Source organism: Clytia hemisphaerica, unplaced genomic scaffold (genome assembly GCF_902728285.1).
Source record: "Clytia hemisphaerica strain Z4C2 unplaced genomic scaffold, Clytia hemisphaerica genome assembly, whole genome shotgun sequence".
Taxonomy (NCBI): Eukaryota; Metazoa; Cnidaria; class Hydrozoa; order Leptothecata; family Clytiidae; genus Clytia; species Clytia hemisphaerica.
In genome coordinates this window covers 1591460-1616229 of record NW_027103282.1, presented here as the reverse complement: position 1 = coordinate 1616229, position 24770 = coordinate 1591460, and the positions used below count along the sequence as shown (strand labels likewise).

The window sequence follows — 24770 nt, the reverse complement described above, 5'->3', positions numbered from 1 at the left end:
CACATACCATGATCACTCTCTATAAATCACTTGTGATCCCTATACTGGAATATTGCTCAGCGTTATGGAGCCCCAGTACTATTAGTCTTATTCAAAGACTTGAAGAGATCCAGAAATCATTCTTGAAACAAATAAAAGGAACACACCAAAATTATTGGGAAAGTCTAAAGAAGCTTAGAATATACTCACTTCAAAGAAGGAGAGAACGCTACAGGATCATATACACCTGGAAAATATTGGAAAATCTTGTGCCAAATATCAATGATTGCTTCAAATCTAAAGACCATCCAAGATTAGGACGAATGTGTTTTAGCAAATACGCAATTCAATTTTACGAATTCAATACAATTCAAAATTACGCGACAGTACCCTGACTATACAAGGAGCAAAACTTTTCAATGCAATGCCAAAGAGGATTAGAAACTTGAAAAATTTAACTGTTGACAAATTCAAAAATGCACTTGACAAACACTTGCAAAAAATTCCCGATGAACCCCAAATCCGTGGTTATACAGGGTGCAGGAGAGTTGACTCAAACTCAATTTTAGACATGAAATCTCTCTGCTGATCCATTTCTTCCTTCAGGAATTATGGATTGAATGAAGATTGTGGTGTGGATCAAAAGATTCTTGCCAGAGCAGTACGCTCAAACACATCCAAAAGTAAGTATATAATCTCATAAAACCAGATGTTTTTCAATTTTGAATTGATTTTGGTGAGTTCCCCCCATGCCTAGAATGAAAATTTTCCATCCCCCCCCTCGTTTTTCCCCACCCTGGCTTCAAAAAAAATTCTTTCCCCCTATACGTCCTTTTGACCTCAAAACCAATTCCCCCCCTGAATCCAGGGGGGGAGGACACTATGTAATCTTTGTGTAAACTTGCCTATGTTTTGCATATTTTCCAACTAAATCCAACCACAGCATTTTCGTTTCTCTTTCCTCGTTCTTATTTTTGCATACAATTCAAGATGGCGGATGGAAAGGCAAAAAGGTCTATCAAAACACCAGCAACCTGACTGGAATGTTACAAAAAATTCACTGATAGGCTTCGCACCCAAAAATGCATTAGAACCACACCCTTCTACTGACACCTAGGCGCCAGATAGAGCATGGCAACAAGTGGTAGCAATATGTTCCATTTTGGTGGAAACAACTTTTTAATTGTTGCAGATTATTATTATTCATTGTGGCCCGAGGTTTGTGTCTTATCTCTCGCAACATCTGATTTGGTTATCAATGCATTGAAAAAACATTTTCTCGAAATGGTGTACCTGACATAACTGAGACTCTTGTATCAGACAAAGGCTCCCAAAATTCTTAGAGAAAATTCAATGGGGGCTACTGGTAACATGTTTAATGTTCTCTTGTCGTGTAAATCGTCTGGAATGGAATACTGGAATATATTGCTACCACTTGTTGCCATGCTCTATCTTGAATGTCTTGATGCAATAGTGGACTTTTTGGTTTGGATGGCAGTAATCTTGCACAAGTTTTATTCTGTTTCACAATTGATTCAATGTCCTTACTCATGCCAGGCCAAAAAACACTGTCTTGCTTGTCATTTGCACTTTTCTACCCCGTTGTGTCCAGGGTGTATTCTGAGTCAAAATTTCCGGTTGTAGTTTTTTCGGTATAGCTATTCTATCTCCTAACATCAACAAATTGTTCAATATTGTCAGTTTACTTCTATGCTCCCAGTATGGTGCCATATGATATGTGAAACACTGGTTGCAATTTGTTGGCCAGCCATTGTGAATCTGATACTGAAATTCTTCTAATAATTTCTTTGCTTCGTCACCCACATTTCTGTAAGCCAGACTATTTTTTATTGTGGCCTGAACTGAAACTTAATTATTATTTGTATATTTAGCACAAAATCAAACATAATATAACAATAGGAGACACTGGCCTGGTATAAAACATGTGTCTGACAAGAACGGGAATTAAAACCTTTAATGTAACAGGGGAATAATCCGAAAATATTTCTAAGAAAGTCTTTTTTGTCAACATATAGTAGGGGGAAATTTGTTCGTTTTTTTGATTTGCTATAACATCTCTCGTTAAGCTTTTTTGTCGAATGGATCACAGAGCTCTGTGCAGTAACGCTCCCACATCCATGACTTAGACCTCTGTTACCTTTGTAGTGACTGCATCCTTCTCAGGAAATAGGCATTTCTTCAGAAAAGCTATATTCTGTTTCCTCTGTTTCCAGACCATTTTAAAAAGAGAGAAAGGGCCTCGTCATCATCATCCCTCGATCTAATAATCCGCAAAAGACTGGTGGATTAGCGAGCACCTCATCAAAAACTCGGATTTTTATCTCGTTTCTTAGTGAGTTCCACTTTGATGATTTTTTAAAAATAAAAGCCTTTCAAGTGCTTTGACGCAAATTCGATTTTTTTGCTACTGCAAGAGCTTCGAAAGTTTAAAGTGACGTCAAAAAATCGAATTGGGCTCAAAATATTCGAAAAAGTTGCAAAGTGGAATAAACGTTAGTTGCGTAGAAAAAACGCGGGTGACGTCTAGTATAGGCTACTGGTGGATCAAAATTACTACTCTATATTTTTTTCTCGCTCAGTTTGAAAGTAAATTTCGCGCCTCTTGTATGTTTACTATGGTTTGGTGTTTTAGGGCCCCTTACCTTCTTTCATCACGCTTCTTATTTTTGCACATTTTTCAAGGTTCTGCAATAATTCTTGTATGTTTTTAGTAGACAAACTTTGAAATGATATATGTTCAGCCGTGAATGTGGTTTTTGAATAAAATTTACAGATTTGTTTCCAAATAAGCATTATTAGAAATTCGTATATTTCCCTATTGTAAGACGTTGAAATATTAAACCCCTCCCTTGCGCACATCGCTGCTTTTGAAATCTACCTCTTCAATATTGGAAGGCATTTCGAACTATTGATTTATAAATTTGAAAGAAAAGTTTGACTTCAACCGAATGGCAACCCGAAAACAAGATTGCCAGTACAAAACACAAAACAAACGACAAAAATAGAAGAAAAATATTATTGATGCTTTTACGTTTATACACATTTCTCTTTGTTTGTGATTTTATGTCGCTATTCTGCGCTATTCAAATTTAACTTCATTGTTTAGAATAAAAGTATTTAAAGAAAAGCAATATAAAAAACAATGAGCACATCAACGTCTCGTGGCAACGTCCAATACAAGATCACACCAGGAGCATTAGTATGCAACGAAGCTGAAATTACTGGCAATGTCACCATTGGTGTAAGGACTGTTGTTCATCCAAAAGCCAAAATCATCGCCGAAAGTGGTATGTCATTTGAAATCTTTCCTTTTCTGATATTTTGCAGATGAAATTTTCCTAGATAAGTAAATAAATTTAAGGTTCACAACCAGATTCAGCTTGTTGAGCTGATGTGAAAAAGGTTAGTTTGCTAAATTTTTACCTTCTGGACCAAATTTTTAGCCCTATTTGAACCCACAGGAGTTTAATATTTATTATACTCTTCCAGTATCATCAGAAAATGGGTTTTATGTTTCATTGTATTTGTTAAGATAAGAGGATTTCCTATTATTTCAATAACTATACATCAAAATGTAACACTATTTTCTGATGATACTCTCTTTCAGGGCTTTTATATTCCATTCTTTCGATTTTCTCGAATCTTTCGAACGTCTCTCAAATCTTAAGATAATGAAGAACTACACTTCTTTTATTTAACGCTTATATCTAAAGAATGGTAGACAAATCTTATTCAGATCAAAACACAAGTAATCTCTTCCTTCAAGACCTAAGCATAGCACTTCATAGCATAGCCAGGTTTCGATTTCGGCTTCAAAACAATGTTAAAGAACAACATAACTTTAAAGTATATGACCAGCCTCAGCTCAAATAGACCCTATGTTTAAGAAAAAAATCAAGTGTCAGAGAGTCGTTAGCGATTTATTAGCTTGTGATAAGCTCGTGAAACTTTGGTACAGGATGTTTGATGAAGGCAAATGTTGTTTTTTTTCGTTACTTTTGAAAAGGGGGCAAACCTTAGTGTCCGTGTTACCTTTCGGTAATTTTCACGTAATTCTGAAAAGAAAGTATGAAAAGAAAAGTATACTACATCAAGTCTTCTTGTACTGAACCACACAAAGAAATATGCTTTATTTAAAGGGTTCCAAAAAATAACAAAACGCGAGGATAGTCTCCCTTAGTTTCGAACTTTTAACCTTTTTGGTTTTCTCAAAAATTTTACGAAAATCAGTAGAGTTTAAAAAATCCAGTTTTGTTGAAAATTTAGTCTCTGCAAGGGTCAGGCTTTAAAATTTGGGTCTGCACGTACCGGAATCTCTGTCCCTAGTACTCTTTGTGACTCTGAGCAATAAAATAAGACAGTTATTTTTTATTAAAAATTTCACATTTTTTTCTCTAATAATGTTAAAATTTTAACTAAATAAAAACGCTAATTTCAAAACAAGAAAAATATGCTACATTTATACTATTAGACCACGCGACTCATCAATTATTCACTTTCCCCGACTGGTAGCACTAAGAGAAATAATCGGGTGAAAGCCTTAAAACTCCTAGGAAGAATCTTTAATTTAAAAACCTTTTTTTTTGCTTATCACAGGTCCCATTATAATCGGAGATGGAAATTTGATCGAAGAGCAAGCCGTCATCATCAACCGATCACAGAATCCTTTAACAATCGGACATAATAACGTCTTCGAAATCGGAACACACATCGAAGCGATCGCGATCGGAGATAATAATGTTTTCGAAGCCAAAACAGTCGTCGGACCGCATGTGGAAGTAACACATGGTTGCGTGGTCGGAGCTCTTTGTAAATTGACTGGTACCGAACGGATAGCAGAGAATACAGTTATATTCGGACAAAACAACGACCGTAGACGAGCTGCTGAACGGCCCGCACCACAAATGTTACAATTAGACTTTTTGACGAAGATTTTACCGAATTACCATCATTTAAAGGGGCGTGGTAAATAAGAGAAATTTCTATATCATCGATTCAGTTATAGTGTCCTAAAAGATTGCTGAAAATTTTAAATTAATTTGTAGTAATATGACGGATGGACTCGATTGTCGAGACCCTGAGGTGCGCCGAAGCTGATTTCAATGGCTAATATTGTTATCAACAAAGAACTTAATGGTTTGCTTCCACTTCTTATAATATAAATAAAACAAAGAGTCAGACGATCGGGAAACACTGGAGTAAACTATGTTCGAATCATAACTTCAATTTATGACCCTTATAGAATACTCAAAAATTGAAATTTTTATTTTTCTTCTCAGAAATTTTATTTATTATTATGGTATTATAATGCGTTGTGAACTAAATCGTACTATATACAAGATTCATTAAATCAAACTAAAAATCGTTGAAATATTTCACAGAACTTCAACTTTGACGACTCGGAAACAAGCATAATTTTTGTCAACTTTAAGAAATCAGAATCCGGCACAGCTCAATAATAATAATAATTTTTTTTTAGAAAATCTCGAATTGTCCTTAATTTCAAAAATGATAGCTCAACTGACCAGAGACTTTGTTAAAAAGCATACTTTTAATATTTCCATGAAATTTATACTTCATCAAGATCATCGACCAGTTCTTGTAACTCCGATTCGATCTTTTCACGTTCCAATCGTTTTTCATTGATCTCGATTTGTTTTGATTCGATTTCTTTCTCCATTCTCTCGATATCACTTCTAGCTAGAGCTTCTTTCGATTTATTTTCTTTGATACATGAATCCATACTTTGCGTCGTTTTCAAAGCGTCTCGCTCGAAATTTTCATTCTGAACATTCGTTTCGGTCAACTTGTCCAACTGCTCGCTTTTCCGTCGTATGGTTCCTTCAAGTTTCTCCACCAAATTTTGTTTGGTTTTCTTCAACGATTTTACTTTCTCAATTTCGCTGAACAACAATTGACTCCTCGACCGCGCGTCCTGGAAAGCTCCGCTTAATTCCATATGATCTAACTTTGCGCGGCACATTTTTTCTTCAATCTCTACGTAATACTCATCTCTCAAGTCAGCTTCTTCAGTCAATACAGAAATTCGTTGATTATTTTCCTTGGTCTGTTTTTCGTACTCGATTGCTTTATCTTCCGCTTTTTTTGTCTTGTTTTGTATATCCGTCAACTGGAGACGTACAGCTTTGATTCTTCGTCTAAGGTCCTCAGATACCAATTCATTTTCGGAGATTTTGTTCTCCAGAGATTTCACCATATCTTGTTTGTCTTCCGTGTCTCCATCAGTGTCGTCAATCTTCTGTACAAGTTTCTCCATTTTGATTCTTAAAGCGTCCATCTTCGCAGCTTTTTTCACTACAAACTTTAAGACCCAGCTTTTTTTTCGTTTTTGAGATGTGAACGGTTTTTTTCTATTTTCACGTCAAATCAATGCAGTGACTTCACGAAAACTTTTTTTCGAAAAGTCAGCTTTAGAATGGCTTCATTTCCTCGACAGATCTCTTCGGATGAGCTCCTCCGTTCCTTCTAGATCACTGCCAAAAGAAATGAATCTTTTTCAATCCATGTCTTTGTCTTCTCTTGAATGTTGAAGTTTGATATGACAATTCAACGTCGTGTTTTTCTGTTTTGTTCGTGCTGTTTTGTTCATTGTACCGATTGATGTTACTAAAGTTAAGATTAGGCTATTTGAACGCTTGATTCAAGCAGGCCGGACGTCATCAGCTAAAGTAATGTCCTCGAATGTCTTTTTATTGTCTTGATCTTTGGTTATGTCAACAAGGACAAAGTCTATGAAATAACTATGACAAAGAAGATAAATGCGAAAATCCATCGACTCCAGGACACCATCGGTCAAAATCATCTAATAATCTCTCCTCAAAAAGGCGGTGACACAGTTTGAATTATCACAAAGGATCCAACTCACTTCCCACAAGAGATCGGCAGGGCAGAAATATTCTAGTTTATGATTATCGCAAACCTGGATTTCTGGTTAATGGAATCGAAATATTCCAGAACATTCTTGAGTAATTTCCTCCATTCAGCGAGGTGTGTTGATTACAGGTTTCTTCCCATCTCTTCTTTTGACTCTTGGTGATTTTTTGTTTCCTTTCTTTCTTGTTACCCACAGCCAAAACTTTTCAGCAATTTTCTTTGAATCTGAAGAGCAGCGTCGTTGATCAGGTTTTAGAATTTCTTTATAAATTGATACAGTCTTCTCTATACGTCCATTCCGTCGATATACTTGGATTATCCTCTGTCTCTGCACTCCTCTTATCTGAGAAAGAATCTTATAGCTAGTGGCGACGAAAGGAAAGAGCTAAACGACAATTTAAGGGTCGGGATTGAGGATGAGATCGGAGGCCAATAGCATTTTCATTCTCGTTACGACCCTTAAAGACCAACATCCTGTCGCCCCTCCATTCCTTTAGCATCAACCACCGAGATTAATGAAAACCTTTTTTCCCCTCTATCAACACAAAATCACTAAACCATTAAATCACGAGCTGTTAGGTGTGTCTTCATTTTCACTACAATGAAATGATCTGCAATGTTTTCAAAACCTTTTTTCATAATTATTGGCAGGTTGGAACTGAATTGTTTGTGTCATGTTTTTGTATATATTCATATTTCATAGTTCATTCGGCAGACACGGATGGTGTGTTGTAGCGAAGTGACGCCCGTTAATACAAAATACACCGCTTAAAGCTAATATTCCAAAATTCAGCTTCTCCATTCTATGGAGCTCGTGTGTTTGGAAGATACTCTTTTGATGGTAAACCTAGCCCGTGTACATTATGTTGAAGACACTCGCTTCCTTCAGGTCAGAGTGGATCTCCTGTGGTGTTTGAACATAGGATTGAGTGCGCGCATTCTATTAATGCGTTGTGTGCTGTCATTAAACCGCGTTCATCACACAGTCATAGCTTTCTCCTATTAATGGTGTGCAACTTTGGTCCAAATTTCATGTTTTTACCATAGGCCAAACTGGAGTTATTCAAAAAACAAGTTTTGCTGACGTCAGCATTTTTTGGTTTTTGCCTGATATCTTTTTATGGGTGAAAAATTAATTATGGCACAGCATACATATCTAAAATGTGACGGTGCCTGATTTTCGAGAAAAAATATTTTTGTCGGAAAAACCGGTTTTTTGGCATTTTCTCGAGATTTCATCATTAGTTTTTTCTGATTTTTGGAACAAAGATGCGTATGCCCAAAACATGGTCCATTTCTTTGTTTTTCACATAAAAAACATTATTGATAACAACACCTTCACCAACATGATCCAATTGTCAATAAAACTGATTTTTTCAACCCTATTCCCCTTCCCTCTCTCTCCCGCCAACAATCGAATCAATGATGAAATTTAAATGTGCTTTGCATTTTCGCTAAACGCTATATCTTCTGACTGATTGTTTTCTTTTTTGCAATCTAACTTTCATCATCAGGTAGGTCCATTCAGCACGTGGCTTAATTTATACTTAAGAATATCAGGGTGAGATTTCGGAGTTAGAACAATAGGTCTATTGTTTAGAACAATAGAAAAATAAGAATAATGCTCACCCTCAGCCAAAGTACACTATTACAATAGGATCTTGAGATATTTGAATTTTAAATTTTGCTAACTCTTGACCCTCTTCTACCTAGAAACATTCATTAATGAGATGTTAAAGGAAGGTTATATGATCAGATTGTGTATTCAGGGCTTGTGTATTTTATCTATAGAATTACAAAATAGGTGTATAAAGTAAGAAAGAAAAACATTCAAAATATCAAAATATAAACGATGAATACCGCAAAATATTTTTTGGAAAAATAAACTTTAATTCCCCCACTCATCTATATGGTTTACCTCGGGGATTTCTCAAACATACATTGGGCTTTTCCAGAAAAAAATCGTGCACCCCCTGTTGAGGAGGTCCATTTCCGTTCCAAGGGGGTAAGGTTTGAAATGCAGTGGAATTCCATAGGGGTAGATGAAAATCCGTCAAAAATAAGCGGAATTCCAAAGGGGTAATGATTGAAAATTCTTAAAAATTCGGAATTCCAGAGGGGTATGATCCTAAAATTGCCTGGAATTCCAAGGGGGTAGGTCACAAAACGTTGGACCTCCTCAACAGGGGGTGCACGGTTTTTTTTCTGGAAAAGCCCATTCAAGAAAGATGGAAAACCTGCTTTTTTGGAAACCTTATAAACTTTTAAGCCATATATTTTTCTAAATCTAAATAAGTTTGAGTTTATCGACTCAATGGATATTCATATTGGAAGTTTATCGTGGCTTGGATCACGAGATTTACGTTTGGCTATGTTTCGAGAGATTCTTCTCTCATCATCGGGCAATGTGGAGGATGTTTTCTCCACTATTTGTACTAAGACCTTCTGATAACCCATGATTATCAGGCTTTTCGAACTTTGAAAGAGAACCTTCTACCTTCCTTTGACAACGAGGGGTGGCATTCTGAGAACTCTAAGTGTTCTCTGAATATGTCAGGAGAGAGATGGTAGATGAGGTTTTAGTGTCGTTTGATGTCACTTCATTGTACACGAATGCTTCGATCGCAAAGGCTCATGAAATCATCAAAGATTTATTATCTAACGACGAAAACGTCAAAGATATAACTAAATTTTCAATAGATGATTTCTCGGACATAGTAAACTTTCTTCTGACAGAAAACTTGGTCCATGTATAACGAAAAGTTCTACAAACAAAATGAGGGAGTTGCAATGGGAGGACCAGCAAGCTCAGTTGTCGCAAAAAATATTCATGCAAAGTCACGGCAAAAAGAACTCTAAGTAGTTTTCTGTCATCTCCCAAAGTATTTGAACGTTTTGTAGACGATATTTTCTGTGTCAAAAAACGAGGAGATATACAGAAATTCATGACCATATCAACTCGTTTGAAATGAAGATAAAGTTCACAATAGAACACTCTGTTGAAAAAAAATAAAGATGGTTCGATATCTGTCAAAGTGTACACAGAAAAAAATTGGCACCCTCCCCCTAGACATGTCCAAAAACTCCTTGCCTCAAATCCTTGCCTTGTTCATAAGTTAGATGAAAGTTGTTGAAATGTGAAATTGGATTTCAAACATTGCTTCCTGAACAAACAATCTCATTTATATCCTTTAATTTTTGTGTGTTCTTTTTGGGAAATTTTATCGTTGTGAGTGTGAGGCGCAACCAGTTTGCGTCGACAGAGAACATTTTAGATTTTTAACCCTCTCATTTAGCTAAAACCTGAAAATGTATGTTCTTAAAAAGCCTATCACAAAAATTTAAAAATGACTACAGTGCACAATGCACCTCCTAGGTGACCCTAGGTGCTTCCTGTTAGTGCGACAGTTATTGAAAATAAGAGATTTTTGCAGCATGTAAAGACAAATAATAGATTATGATTGTTGTAAAGCCCTAAAGTTGATCGGCTTTTTTTCAAAAAAGGCTCTGATAAATGGTTAAAAAAGACTTTCATTTTTGAATCAACCTCATTTGAATCAATCAATCAAATTCCCCCCCTCCTAAAAGGACGGCAAAGAGTTTTCGAGCCCCCCTCCCTAAGGATGGCAACAACTTTCGCACCCCCCCCCCTAAAATCTCCTATCCCCTCTAGTAGATACTTTATGACCGCTCCCTAAAGACACAGTTCCTATGGACAAAAGGAACAATGTCATAATACAAAATCCCTTTTAAGGAATGTAATACTACATATATCGGCGAGTCTAAAAGATCTTTCGGGGTCAGATAAAACGAAATATCTGATCAATGGTGGGATCGTTATTTCTTGTCACTACCTCCCCGAGTCAGGATTGGGTAATTTTCGCGACTGCTGCTTTCCTTAGATGTGGTAGCCGTTTCTCAGGCTCCATCTCCGAAATCGAACCCTAATTCTCCGTCACTCGTGAATGACCATGAAATGAATTGGGACGAAAGGAAAGTGATAGATATTAATGCTTATATCAAGGACAGAAAGATAAAAGAGAGGATTCCTTCATAGAAGGATGAGAATCACATTAATAGCATTCCATACATTCTACCCAATATTTGGGTTCTTATAACATCCAGACAGAGAGGCGAAGTGGAAATCAGAGTTATGAGTAATCTCATAAATCCAAGAGATAATTTACCTATGATAACATGGGGATTTATACCTTGTAGGGAAATTACACGTGATAATTATGGGTAATCAGAAGGTCTTAGTACAAATAGTGCAGAAAACATCCTCCACATTGCCCGATGATGGGAGAAGAATCTCTCAGCATCGTCTAAGCCAAACGTAAATCTCGTGATCCAAGCCACGATAAATTTCCAATATATTTTTCTAAAGCCCATGATATAGGCTACACGGGAAGCTGCTGGAATTTCGAATAAAGTCACCCGAAAAAGCTGATGTTATTATAACAGCATTTTTGTTCTTTAGAGCTTTAGAGGTCATATCCCAAGACCGAGTGACTCAAAGTTTAAAATTATCCCATTTTCCTGATATTTTTACTCATCGAGAGGAATAATCAATTATGCGATTTGAAAACTAGTTTGAAAAGAGTTATCAAGAGTCCCCCATCTTGGAAAATGTTCACGAATGTGGATTTTAGAGGAACCTGGCATTCTTTGGGGTGGGCCTTTTTTGACTCATACAATGTTTCTGGACCTCTCTGCGAAATATCCAATGAAAGAATCTGGAATTACTAAAATCACAAGGGAGGCTCAAGGCCCACTTCAAAATCTCAAGATTGACAAAGTGCTAAGAGCTTTTTTAAATTTTGACCAATGGTCGTTTTTAAAGGTTGGTTTGTCAAATAAAAGAGACTTAAAACGGAAAATGTTTTTCAATAAGCATTTGGTATTTTGCAGACTGGCTAGAAAGTTAACGTCGACCCCTGCCAGAACTCGAAAGCTACTGGAAGCTTTTGACTATCGAACACTTGTCAAAATCTCCAGTCAATAGCATTTTCTAATCCCTATTTGCAGAAAACTAAGGCTCGTTTACTTGAAAAGAACAATTTTGGGTCGATCTGTAAAATACACGATACTTAGCAGGTGGCAAAAAATTGCGATACATGTCACGTGGAGCTGTTTCACAAAATTTGAGCAAAAAAAATGTGAAAAATGTGAAAAATTTGGGAAATCCTATTTTCGGCATTTTCAAAGAATGATGACGTCATCAGGTGGCAATGACGTCGTCAGGTGGCAATGACGTCGTCAGGTGGCAATGACGTCGTAAATGACTCCAAAATTCTCACCGAAGATACCAATTCATATTTGGTTCAAGTGCCATTTCAAAGAAAATACAAACTTTACATTTAACTGTTTTAGCTTGGCCTACGGCTCAGCCAAGGCACGTGTCACAGTTGATGACTACTTGCACCAAACGACCTGGGAGCCAAAGAGGACATCGGGCCGACAGCTTCTTGGTAATGGATGTCTATTGTATGATGCAATACTTGGATCCTGGTATCGGAAAAGAAACAGAACGAACATCGTATCATCTGCTGTTTGCAAACACTGATATGAGAGCTCTCATCTTTCCGTAAGAAATGCTCATTACAATTGGAATTCATGCAAGGAACGTCGACAAATAAGCATTGATCCTGGTGATTTGCCAGATCCAACATCTTGTATTGATGACCACATCCGATGCAAGCCTCCGAACGATACACGCATTGCCTTTTGTGTTGCTCTGAACCAAATTTCTGATACTTTTGATCGCATCCATCGTTTGGACATTCAATCGTAGACCATTCGCATTTTTCCAAATGCGATGTTAGATTTGAGCGAGTTGGTCGTTCTTTACACCCCTCATTTGTGCAATTTGTCGTCATGCTACCGAATATTCTTCTTAGAATCACATTGGGCTGTGTTCTAAATGGAGTTTGACGGCAACTCGGGCAACCTTCCAACCCAACGATACATTTCTGGCAAAACACTTGATGACAATTGCTACACTCCACGGCTTCATCAGCGAACTCCAAACAAATGGCACAACTGCATTGGTCTTCAACATTTTTGAAGACTTCGTTCTTCATTTCTGCAGAGAAAATTTACACATGAAAGAAATGTACCTTATTTTATGATTCAGATATCAGACAAAATATGGTAACATCACGGAAGCAGGTATAGAGTTAGACTAGATTCTAAAATATAAGTTTACGACTGCAGTCGAGGGTGACCCGAAGGCTCCCTTTTCGTATAGCTGTCTACCCGGAGGTAGGGGAGGGCGCCACTCCTTTCCCTAGATTTCTCCACTTACCCTTGATCCGTCTCTTTAGTTGCTGAGCATCAAGCAGAGAGGCATCAAGTACCATTTTTACTTGGAGTTGAAAAATATAATTAAGAATCAGAAACAAACGCCCATAACAGACTAGTCCGGGAGCCAAACCTGAAAGTGGCATTTTGCTTAACCCAAGATTCTACAGGGTAAACTATATATTTCTGGAATCGTGATATATGAATAAATTGACCAATTGCTTTGAAACTTTGCCAAAAGTTTCAAGATAGATTGGTGATCATCATTGGAAAAAAATGTTGCGAAAAATTGTTTTTGGGGGTTTGCCTGGGGGAAAATAGGGAAATTTTGGGTATTTTCACTGAATTTTGACACTTTATAAGACTGGAACGTACCAAAACAACTTTCAGTATGGCACAAACTTTGTGTTATGATAAAATTTGATGCGATACACCAGAAAAATTTCTTGTGAACTGTAATTAATATCATTTTCGACGCTTCAGGGGGTAAAAATGCCCATTTTTATTGAATTTTTACATAATTTGAGAAATTCTCACAGCTTATCTCGCCTAAAATATATTCGAAAAAAGTTTTAACTTGATCTTTGTGTAATATCCGGGGGGGGGTACTTAGGCAAATAAAGGGTACGGTATGTGCCGCCCTTAAGGGTACCCTTTTTGGATTTCCAAAGCCCCGCTAAGGGTCGGAAAAATCAGAAAATCAAATTTCAGTCCCAGTAAGGGTTTTTACCCCCGGAAAGACCGAAATTTGGTCAAAATTGGTCAAATTTGTCCCGCTAAGGGTCGAAAGTCGGGCGGCACCCCTCCTTAGCTCGCAACCCTAGTACCCCCGGGTGTAATATACACTAGAAAATTACAATGCTGACTTGAAACTTTCTCATACAGGGTGCAGTTGGAGAAGCCAGGGGGTAAAATTGCCAATTTTAGACGATTTCTATCGTTTTTATTGATTTTTGGGCCTATTTGACCCATAGAACAGTATCAAGGAGTACAAAGTTTGTTTTTTAACTACTGGAAACATTGATATTTTTGATAGGCAGGAAAGCAATTTGTGGTCATCAGGGATACAGGTGGTAAATTAGGGGAAAATATGCCATTTCCAGTTTGCAGTCGCCTGAGTTTTGATGTTTTTCTTGAGAAGTTTCCTAGAAAACCTAAATTTTTAGGATGGAAACCAGCTCTAACAAACTTTAAATTACCATTTCATAATTCCTTAGTCCTTTTGATAACAGTTGCACACCATTTTGATGCTTTTGTCTTGCTTCTCAGGACCTCCCGACAAGGTCCCTACTAGCAGTGTTTTAAGTACAATTATTATCTTGAGTCTGGTACTTGATAAATAATTGCTAGAAGGCGTATAAATAAAAGTGATATTTTGTGGGTTAAGGGGGATACGGCCTGCCTGACGAATGTGCGAATGAAAGTAGAACCTGATGCTCTCTATAAGGTCATGCTTAGGTTATGTAGCCATAACTTCAGTTAAAAGCATCAAAATGTTGTGTAGTTGTCTTTAAAAGGACTAAGAAATGATTGAATGGTAATTTAAAGTTTGTTAGAGCTGATCTCCATCCTAAAAATTTAGATTTTTGACGAAACTTCTCAAGAAAAACATCCAAACTCAGGCGATTGCGAACTAGAAATTGGTATGCCCCCTGATTTGCCAACTGTATCCCTGATGCAAGATAATGAAAACCACAGATTGCTTTCCTCTATTTGTCTATCAGAAAGTATCAATGTTTCCAGTAGTTAGAAATCAAAATTCGTACATCTTAATACTGTTTTAGGGGTCCAATAGGCCCAAAAATAAATAAAAATCCACTAAAATGGACAACTTTGCCCCCTGGTTTGTCCAGTCGCACTCTGAATGTGATAGTTTCAAGTCAGAATTCTAATTTCCCAGAGTATATTACACTAAAATCAAATAAAACTATTTTTTAAAACATTTTAGGCGAGATAAGCAGTGAAAATTGCTCAAATTAGGTAATATTCTATAAAAACGCTACCCCTCTGTAGCGTCGAAAATGATATTAAATACAGTTCACAAGAAATTTTTCTGGTGTATTGCATCAAATTTTATCATAATACAAAGTTTGTGCCTCATTAAAAGTTGTTTTGGTAGGTCCCAGTCTTATAAAGTGTCAAAATTCATTTCCCCCCAGCTAAACCCCCAAAAATAATTTTTCGCAATTTTTTTTCCATTAATGATCACCAATCTATCTTGAAACTTTTGCCAAAGTTTCAAAGGAATTGGTCAATTTATTCATGAGATATAGCAAATTATATCAAACATGGAAAGATATTTTCCTTAACAAATCCTTAAAGGGTAAAAAGTACCCCCTAAACTCGAGCCCAGTATGAAAAATTGACCCGGAGTTAGCGTCAGGGACCGACCATTTCTTAGACTAGGATAGTTGAGGATTCCAAAAATAAATAGTTTATCCTGTAGAATCTTGGGTTCAGGAAAAGTGCTTATTTAAGGAGATATAGGATTTGGCTCCTGAACTAGACTTCCAATCCCTTATTTTCAAATAAAAAATGGCTTAATTCTATTTTTATCTACCAAAAAAATATAAAATCTGGCGGGACTGTACGCCTAAGCAAGTGCATACTACCATATACTACCGGGCTACTTAAAAGCTTTAAGTGGACCCCGGGCTAGCATAGAGTTTAAGATTTAATGTGATTTTTCAAAAAACTATTTCTTCGGGCGAAAATAAAAATATATAGTGTTTCCGGCATAATGTAACTTTTATGTACAAACAGTATGAAGTAAGCCCTGAATACTAATGTATCAACTACTACTAGCGAAAAACTTGATTTACAAGCGGGAATATCTCACTAAACGATATTTGATGGCTTGAACGGTCAACTTGAGTTTCTTTATGATAAACCATATAGATGAACCCATAGTCTGCAGCCGGGTCAAAAAATTCTTCTTTTTCACCCGGCCGATTTCCGGAAACACTACATTTTTTTTATTTTCGCCAAAAAATACCTTCATGTAAACAAGAACAATATCATACCTGTCTGTTCTCCAACGATGTCATCTTTGTGAGAAACGGATGAAGGCTTCACTGGTTCTTCAATTTTCGCATCTGCTTTAATCATTGTACGTGGTTTAGGTTGTGGTTTTTTCATTGTCACTTGAGGCAGATCAGGTAACGAAGCTAGATCTGGTAACGCTGGTTGACGAACTTCAAGCTCAGTTGTATTTTCGAGATATATAGCTGGGATTCCTCTTGAAGGGCTTGGATTGATGTTTTTGTTAGAAGAGGTGACTAAAATATTAAATATTTGAAAAGTATCTAAAAAACCTCATTAAGTAAATTTTAAGTATATATCCGGCGAGAAATCGATTTTAGGCTCTCTTTAATATTTAATCGAATATTTCAATTTGGGAGGGGTTGGCAGACTTCCAGGCTATATTCTGAGCCTTATTGGAATATTTTTGAACTTTTGAATCCTCAGATCCTAAGGTCCCAAGTCTAGCGTTAAAACTCAGAGTTAAAAATAACTACCCTTCCAACCTACTTTAGAGCACTTACAAATCGATTGTGGTTTCAAAACTTCCTGGGGAATTTCCCTTTTTTCTCAAATATTATGACCTTGATTGTACGTACATTTCCCTTCGACCCCTCCCCTCCCCCTTAGAGCGTACGTACTATGTTTGACTAAGGCTAAAAAGCAAAGCGAGTAAAAAAGTGCAACATAAAATTGTCTTATAATTTATTTTGATAAGAAGATTAACACTTTTATGTTCGCATGTATTCGTATTCGTCACCATTGCCCTAAGAATTTCACCCCTCTATCTTGACACCAAAGTTTTTCAAATAATGGAAATAATCGAGAGCTGGACTGCACCAATGAAGTATAAGCCCGAAGGGCTAGAAGTCAATCTCTTTGGTAGGATTTGAAGCCAACAAATCCTACCAAAGTTGCGCGGCCTTGAGCGGCTCGCCTGGTTTTTACACAAATGACAGATTGAAACTAAAATTTACCGCTAAATTTCGAAAACAATATCAATCGTAAATAAAGCAATTGCTAGATTCAATCTGTCGTCAAAAATACGGCGCATTTTTTAAAGCTTCACTTTTCCTTGCCTGAGAAAGGTTAGAGATTGTACACTAACCCTTCGGGCTTTAAACTCAATGGACTGCACACTTAAAGCTAGCCTGAGAACTAACACTTCCAATGCTCCCTCAATAATTTTTTCAAAAATTGGTATTTTGCAAAATGCAAAGTTTTTCTTGTTTTTTTCTTGAAAGAATTTTGTTTTGAGTGCATTTTCAAGCAATCTAGAGCTTAAGTTTTCAAAATTCCCCCCTCATGGTTGGCCCTCGCGGTGTCACTAAACTTCAGACCCCCAATAAGAAAATGCTTCCTATGGCACTGTCAACAGGGCTCTCTTTTCTCAAGCTAAAATTTTCATTAAATTTTGACCCTATGATTTTTGCCTGAGACCGTCATATTTGTCTGAAAAACGCCCAAAAGTTTCCGAAAAAAATTGGCACCCTTCCCTAACCCTTAAGCTTTCCAAATATGTATAACAATTGTTTTGACTAAAAATCGAACGACCTAAAAAAATCGAACATGGTAGAGTTCCTTATCAGTTTAGAAAAGATTGAAGCAATTCTGATGGACCTGTAAGCCTTTCTGTTTGCCTCATTCATCATCTCCTGATCTAATAAATTATTTTCTAATTCGTACCTCAAACGAAAATAACACATTTATTTCAACACCAATCGTATATTTTATAAAAACATCCTATAAACATTTTACAAATAGATAAAGCATAACAATAGTTCTAGTGATAAGCTGTACAGAACACTGTGACAGTCACAGAAAAATGGTCTGGGAAAAATCTAATTTAATGTAGAATACTTTCGACTTCAATGGGGGGTGCTAAAAACGTAAGTGAAAAGTGGTTTATCTTTCACATAGCCATCTTTGGACTTTTCACCATTTGTTTGAATAGTCTAACCGAGACTTTTCATTCACGGCTGTAGTATCTCCACCAGAGCGTAAGCTGTGCAAGCCAAATCTTTTCCTTTTTAAACCAATTCGTGTAGCCGTGTCGAGCATGTTTGATCTTGCTGCAAGGATTGACCAAGTACCGAGTGTTGAAGTATGATCTGTATTCCTCGACGGTGTTCTCAGAACGGCTTTTCAAAATGATACCAGGGACTTGACTAGCGAGACGTTTCCAATTTGGATGTTCTACTGATTCGGCAGTTGACGCAACGAGATCATCTAAATGCAGAGGAGAAAAAAGGACAGAAAAGGATGATTCGAGATGTAAAGTGAACAAGTAATTTCGCTGTAGAGAAAATATAGCCCGATTTTTTCTTCCATATACGTACTTCCCCATGGGTCAGGGACCCAGCAGAAGATTTTCGAGTCGTTGTGTGCCAGGCACGAAATGAGTTTGGTCTTGGACGCAATTCTTCCCCATGAGTCAAGGACTCAGCAGAAGCTTCCCCATGGGTCAGGGACCCAGCAGAAGATTTTAAAGTCGTTGTGTGCCGGGCACCAAATGAATTTGGTCCAGGACGTAATTTTTCCCCCATGAGTCAAGGACTCAGCGGAAGCTTCCCCATGGGTCAGGAACCCAGCGGAAGATTTGTACTTGTTTCAGCCCTTTTTCTTCTCCATGGGTGAGGGACCCATCAGAAGAGGTAGATTTTAGCATAATTTGTGTGAGATCTTTCAGAAGATAAGCCAAATACATTATCAGATAATGTTTTTAGAGTCGAATTTGAACGCAATCATCGAGCCCCTGTATTTATCTGGGGATAGTATTATAAGTTCATTAGATGGCTTCTCAAGGATCTTTCTCTCCTCTCTTGTGATAATTATGGATTCTATGAACATTCTACTGTAGAATTCGTCTCGGATCATAGACCAGAATGGGGCGGACTTCCACAAGGGGATCATGAGGGTACCTTTGCATTGGCTATGTAAGATAAATTATAGGGCTTCTGGGATAAGATCGACTGGTGGGACTACGTAATTTATCTCGTTGGACCAGTTTTCTGAAAACGCGTCCACCGCTTCGGAGCCTGAGACAAAAAAATTCGAATTGAACCTTGGTATTTTTGCGTTTTCTGGGCGTGCAAAGCGATCTACAGAGAAAGGACCCCAACGTTTGTTCAAGGCAAAGAATTCGTCTGTAATTTGAAAGTCATCAAATTCAATGTACTTAGATATTTCGTCTGCTGTTCTTCTCCTCCCTTGGGATCCAGTTTATTTTCAGGGAGATTATATTACCTGCGCAAAAGTTAAATATGTCAAGGGCTTTTGAGACAATGAGTGAAGCGGCAAAATTGTCGGTGAACCAGTTAATAGATTATCCCTTTAGAAGCTGCTTAAATGATCGAAGGCTGTACAAAATTGCCGAAAGTTCTCTCCATGTTGAGCTAAGACCTTGCTCTTTTGTGTCAAGATTTCTATGACTTTCCACCCTTAGAGCTGGGATATGACTCCCGATACCAAAATCACTTGCGTCAGAATATACATTTACAAAGGTGGCCCAGTGTTCCGAAATAAATCTGTGATTAAGCTGACGTAAATTTCCCATCCAAAATTCAACCTCTTTTTGCATGTGGGAATTTCTTTAAAGAAATGGAGCGTCCCAAGCCACCTCACTGTCGATTGCTTCGTACAAGTAACGAGATTTTAATTGAGTAATATCACCTAATACAAATTTCATAGAAATTATAGAGCCTGCTACTTTTGACAAAGTTCTAGACGTAACTCGTTCATGGTTAGAGTCTTGATTATCAAATCGATTAAGGTCTCGATCCTTTTTTCTGTGATAAAGTAGGCGTTCTCTGAGAAGTCGATAATTACTCCAAGCCAAGTCAGTCGTTTCTGGGGGTGCCAAACAGATTTTTCTTGGTTTACTACAAAACCAGACGATTTAAGTGACCGCTTGACGAAGTTGGAGCTCGAAATGGCTTTGACTAAATTACTCTCCGTCCCGCCCCCGTCGTCTAGAAAAACGCATATCTTAATGCCATGATCGTGCCAGTAGGAGACCAAGGATCTCAGCAACTTAGTGAAAAGCATGGGGGCAGAAGACAATCCGAAGGGTAAGACACAAAATATGAAAAACTTTTCTCTGCCATCAAGATTCCAAGAGAATCCTAGATAGGTTTGGTGAGCCTCAGTTATTTCCACATGATAATAACCCTTCCTCAAGTCGAATTTATAAGCAAGTCCGTTTTCGGAAATCAGATTTTTGAGTGACCTCCAGTCATCGAACGAAATTCTCTTTAAAAAGATGAGCGTTGACATAACGTAAATCAAGAATTAGCCTTTTCTTTCCAACGCTGTTTGTAGCAACCGAGAGCGGACTAATAACCTTTGGTGCAAACTTTACCTCCCTGGCCGGAGCCATCTTGAAGTATTCCCTTATCGATTCTAAAACAAAGTCTTTGTTTTGGAATGCAGATTTGCTGTTCTTTGAAATGCTTGGTTCAGGAATGTCGACAAATGGCAAAAAATATCCGTCTTTGATGATGTCTAGAATGTACTTCGGTGCCTTCAGAGTCTTTGACCAAAAATCCAGTTCGAGCTTAAGTTTTCCCTTAACAGAGTTTGTTTCAGAATTCACAAGAAAATTTGAATTGCACTTAGCTTTAGTTTCTGGAGTCTCTCCTGGATTTTCTTTCGGGGCACTCGTGTCGCCTTTCCAGTGCACGTTTCTCAGCTCTCTTCAGACGCTTCTCGTCGGCGGTGTCGGATGCAACGCTGTCGGTTTCGTATTTTTTAACAGTACTCCATCCACCGGGGGATTTATCAGCGATTTTATCAAGTTTGTTTCTTTTCTTAGATTTTTTGATAAATCTTTTATTTTACTTTTTGCCTTCTTAATGTTCTTGTGCTTAAGGTGACTTTATGCTTTCTCGACTTTCATAAAATATACTATCTTTACCTACAGACCTTATGCGGCTGCGGTCATAACTAAACTAACTCAAAAGAATACAAAGGACTGTAATATGCTATAATATAATATATGCTAATATATGCTAAATATACAATGACGTAATACGTATAATTATACTTTCTTTTCCGACACTCCCGCCACGGCCACGAACGTCAAAGTGTCTTTTTCATCAACAAATTTGATAGTGACCTTTTCGTCGGTCTCTTCATTCTTCCTGGAATACTCAAATGGATAAAGTTTATTTACTGGGCGTTTATATTTCATCAATTTGCCGTTTGTAATAACGGATAGTTCACAGGCTCGAACTTTACCGTCCGTGCTTCTAATAAGTTTTGTGATCTTACCCAGTTTCCAATTCTGTCTTTTGACTTTGTCATCGTGGATTAGTACCACGTCATCAGTTCTTGGAACTACGTCAATATTGGACGTTTTAGCAATGTTTCTCGATCGTTCACGAAGTGATACGAGATATTCATTTGACCATCGATCCCAAAATTGATCTAGAATCGTTTGTAAGTAGACGTAACGTGTGTCCAAATCGACATTTTCGTTTTCTTCTTCGTTCAAGTTTGGCGCGATATTCGTGTTCAGGTCACGCCCATAAATTAACTTATTAGGTGTCAAAGGATCAACATTTTCCTCAGTGTAAAGATATGTCAATGGTCGATTATTCAAAATATTCTCGACCTCTTTCAAAATAGTTAACATTTCCTCATAGTTCAGCTTAGCGTTTTCGATAGATTTTCGTAAACAACGTTTGACGGATCGGACGAGACGTTCAAAAAAGCCTCCATACCACGGAGCTTTTGCAATGTTAAATTTCCACAGTGTTCCTCTGTTTGCCATGAAATTTTGTACATCTGTTGAGATAAAATTAGTCCCGTTATCAGATATCATGACTTTTGGCGTGCCATGAGTAGAAATCAATCTCTTTAACAGGTTAACACAAGTCGGTCCGGAACAGTCTGAAACGAGGTCTAAGTAGACGGCCCTCGTTGTTGTACACGTTGTTAAGGCGATCCAGGCTTTGTGAGTTTCATTGTTCTTTGCGTAAATGTCTTTCACGTAGACTGGTCCGAGATAATCTATGCCCATATTTTCGTAAGCATAGTTTGCAGTAACTCGTTCTCTCGGCAGTGATGGTTCGTTTGGGTAACCATACGGTTTACCCTCGTGTTTTCGGCATGTGGTGCATTCTTTGATCACCGTTTTGATTAAGTTTTCTTGGTTTTTGTAATCCAATAGCGTTTTCGAAGGTTTGTAAGAGTCTGACTTACTCCATTGTGCATGACGTTTGCATGTGATTCTCGAATGATCATTTTCGCTATTGGGTGTTTTCTATCTATAAGAAGGGGGTGCTTTTGTTCATACGTTAACTCAGAGTTTTTCAACCTCCCTCCACAACGCCACAAACCATTTTCGTCTTGGAACAAGTCCAATTGTTTCTTCAAATTTGTAAAGTTTTTGTCATTCTCCAAACCACGCTGGGAATCTTCAATCAATAAATTTCTTGCAAGTTCCAATTCAACAATTGATAACACACCACCACAATCTTTATTGTTATGTATTATTTGTTTTGTTTTATTATTTATTTGTTTGGTTTCTATTGTATCTTCTTCTTCTTTCTTGAGCGTGATTTTACTCACGAAATGGATTGCCCAAGCTAACACTCGGGATGTTTTACTAAAATCATTAAACTTTTTGTAATCAATAATTTCACTAATATTGATTTTTGCTGCACTCAAATCAGTTGAGGCAGGTGTAGCTGTAACAGAATTTGTATTAGTTTTAAAACTGGCCAGGCATTCTTCTTCTCAGTCAAGAACTGAGGTCCGTAAAACCACAATTCATTACGAGCAAGACCGAGAGGGTAATGTACCTTTGTCAAAATGTCAGAAGGATTAATCTCTGAAGGTACAAGTTTTAGGTGGGATAGAGGCTTTTTAATGACATTCTTAATTTTCTTCACTTCACTCTATCCTCTACATAACTGTCCTCATTCTTTTTCTCATTCTGGACCCACGCACAAGCAATGGACGAATCTGTCCAGTAGAAAGTTTCTGAAATATTGTAAGAGTTCTTAAGGGCTTCTATAACCACAGGACCATGCGAAGTTGCCAAAAGGATACCATTTAATTCGTTTCTGGGAGTTGTATTGTGTTTTTGACTTTAAGGTTTTAGCAGATATAATTCGATTCTTGGACGAAACAAGGGCTGTTTTTACACTACCAGACTCCAATACGAATCGAAGATATACCGCCGCCCCAAACATATATTTGGATGCGTCACTGAAAATATGAGCTCCGACTGTTTTAATATTGTCATGGAGACTCTATACAATAGGGACGATCAATTTCGATTTTGTCAATTTTGTTAAATTCAAGGAGAATTTTTTCCCAACGCTCAGTTAGTCTATCTGGTAAAATGTCATCCCAGTCAAATTTTTCCTCACAGATATCTTGAAATAAAGTTTTAAACGAAACGAAAAGTGGGCTTATCAGTCCCAAAGGATCATAAATCGAAGCCATGTTATGTAAAATAGCACGTTTGGTTGGCATGGCGACGAATTTTTCACGAAGCTCTCGAAAATTGAAATAAACGGTATCATTGTTTCTGTCCCAATTCAAACCTAGGACCTTTTGTTCAGATGAAAATTCTTTATCCTCAGGAAATAAATGATAAACAATATTCTCTAGTTCTCTATTGCTTGCTTTGAACTTTCTCAAATTAAACCCTCCATCGTGGAGGTTTCTTTTTGAACTCATATAAAAGTCAACAGCTTCTTCAATTGTGTTAGCTCCTGACGTCATATCATCGACATGTAAAGAATTTTTCAACTTCTCTTTTGTTTTCGAGAGAGTCTGTACAGTTTGTGTGATATGTTTGTTTAACGACGTGGCTTTGTAACAAAAAGGGGGATGCATTCAATCCAAATAAAACACGTGCAAAACGATATTCACAAAGTTTATTTTCTTCAAAATTTTCGTAATCGATACTGTGAGGGTTTTCAAACCAAATAAAACGAACAAAATCTCTGTGTTCTGGTGTAATTCCTATCTGAAGGAAGGCTTTCTCGATATCAGCCGTAAATGCATAATTGTAACTACGAAATCTCAATAAAACATCTCCAAGTAATTCTGTAATCGACGGGCCAGGATTCAAAGTGTCATTTAAACTTTCTCCTCCCTTGTAACTTTTGCATGATGCATCAAATACTATTCTCACTTTCGTAGATTGTTTATCTTCTCTCACTACCGGTCTGTGCGGCAAGTAATGTGTTTGACCAATTTCGTAATGTTCAACTTTTTCGATCACCCCGGCGGAGAGCTGTTGTTGTAAAATCTCATCATAAGTTCTCAAAAATTCTGGGTTGTCTTTGAACTGTTTCTGAACCATATTTTTCAAACGAATCTTACTTCTGGCGTAGTTGTCTCCCAAATTTGTAATCTCCTCCTTGAAGGGTAACTTAATTTCATAATGACCATCTTTGAAAACTGTGTCACTTTCGAACTCATCAAGAATCTCTTGTACGTTGGGGTCACTTTTCGGGTTTGTCTCAAAACACTTCGCGTAACTTTCTCTGATCTGTTCATCAGGACTAAGACTTGTAGCACATTTCATCGTA

The 24770-nt window shown here is 37.3% G+C and overlaps 3 protein-coding genes across 3 annotated transcripts in view; 1 reads left to right on the top strand and 2 right to left on the bottom strand.

Annotated features, from left to right (window-relative positions):
- The first annotated feature begins 3102 nt into the window (after positions 1 to 3102).
- LOC136804781 (dynactin subunit 6-like) lies at positions 3103 to 5389 on the top strand. Its single transcript, XM_067061358.1, has 2 exons — positions 3103 to 3287; positions 4597 to 5389. The coding sequence occupies exons 1-2, from the start codon at positions 3143 to 3145 to the stop codon at positions 4971 to 4973; spliced, it is 522 nt and encodes a 173-aa protein (XP_066917459.1). The 5' UTR covers positions 3103 to 3142; the 3' UTR covers positions 4974 to 5389.
- Positions 5390 to 5481: 92 nt separating this feature from the next.
- LOC136804765 (tropomyosin-2-like) lies at positions 5482 to 6373 on the bottom strand. Its single transcript, XM_067061357.1, has one exon. It carries the CDS (start codon positions 6296 to 6298, stop codon positions 5570 to 5572), a length of 729 nt encoding a protein of 242 aa, XP_066917458.1. The 5' UTR covers positions 6299 to 6373; the 3' UTR covers positions 5482 to 5569.
- A 4174-nt stretch (positions 6374 to 10547) lies between these two features.
- Positions 10548 to 24770, bottom strand: part of LOC136804074 (uncharacterized) — a 32644-nt gene continuing 18421 nt past the window's right edge. The window contains exons 5-6 of the mRNA XM_067060819.1: positions 16221 to 16475; positions 10548 to 12979 (exon numbers count right to left, since the gene is read on the bottom strand). Coding sequence (XP_066916920.1) covers positions 12297 to 12979; positions 16221 to 16475 — 938 coding nt within the window. The 3' untranslated portion in view covers positions 10548 to 12296. The remainder of the gene's footprint in view (positions 12980 to 16220; positions 16476 to 24770) is intronic.

Bases quoted from the DNA above. Each gene is read 5' to 3' on its own strand.
- LOC136804765 (XM_067061357.1), bottom strand. From the start codon at position 6,298: ATGGACGCTTTAAGAATCAAAATGGAGAAACTTGTACAGAAGATTGAC.
- LOC136804781 (XM_067061358.1), top strand. From the start codon at position 3,143: ATGAGCACATCAACGTCTCGTGGCAACGTCCAATACAAGATCACACCA. The intron at 3,288-4,596 runs GTATGTCATTTG...TGCTTATCACAG, and splicing joins CAAAATCATCGCCGAAAGTG to GTCCCATTATAATCGGAGAT.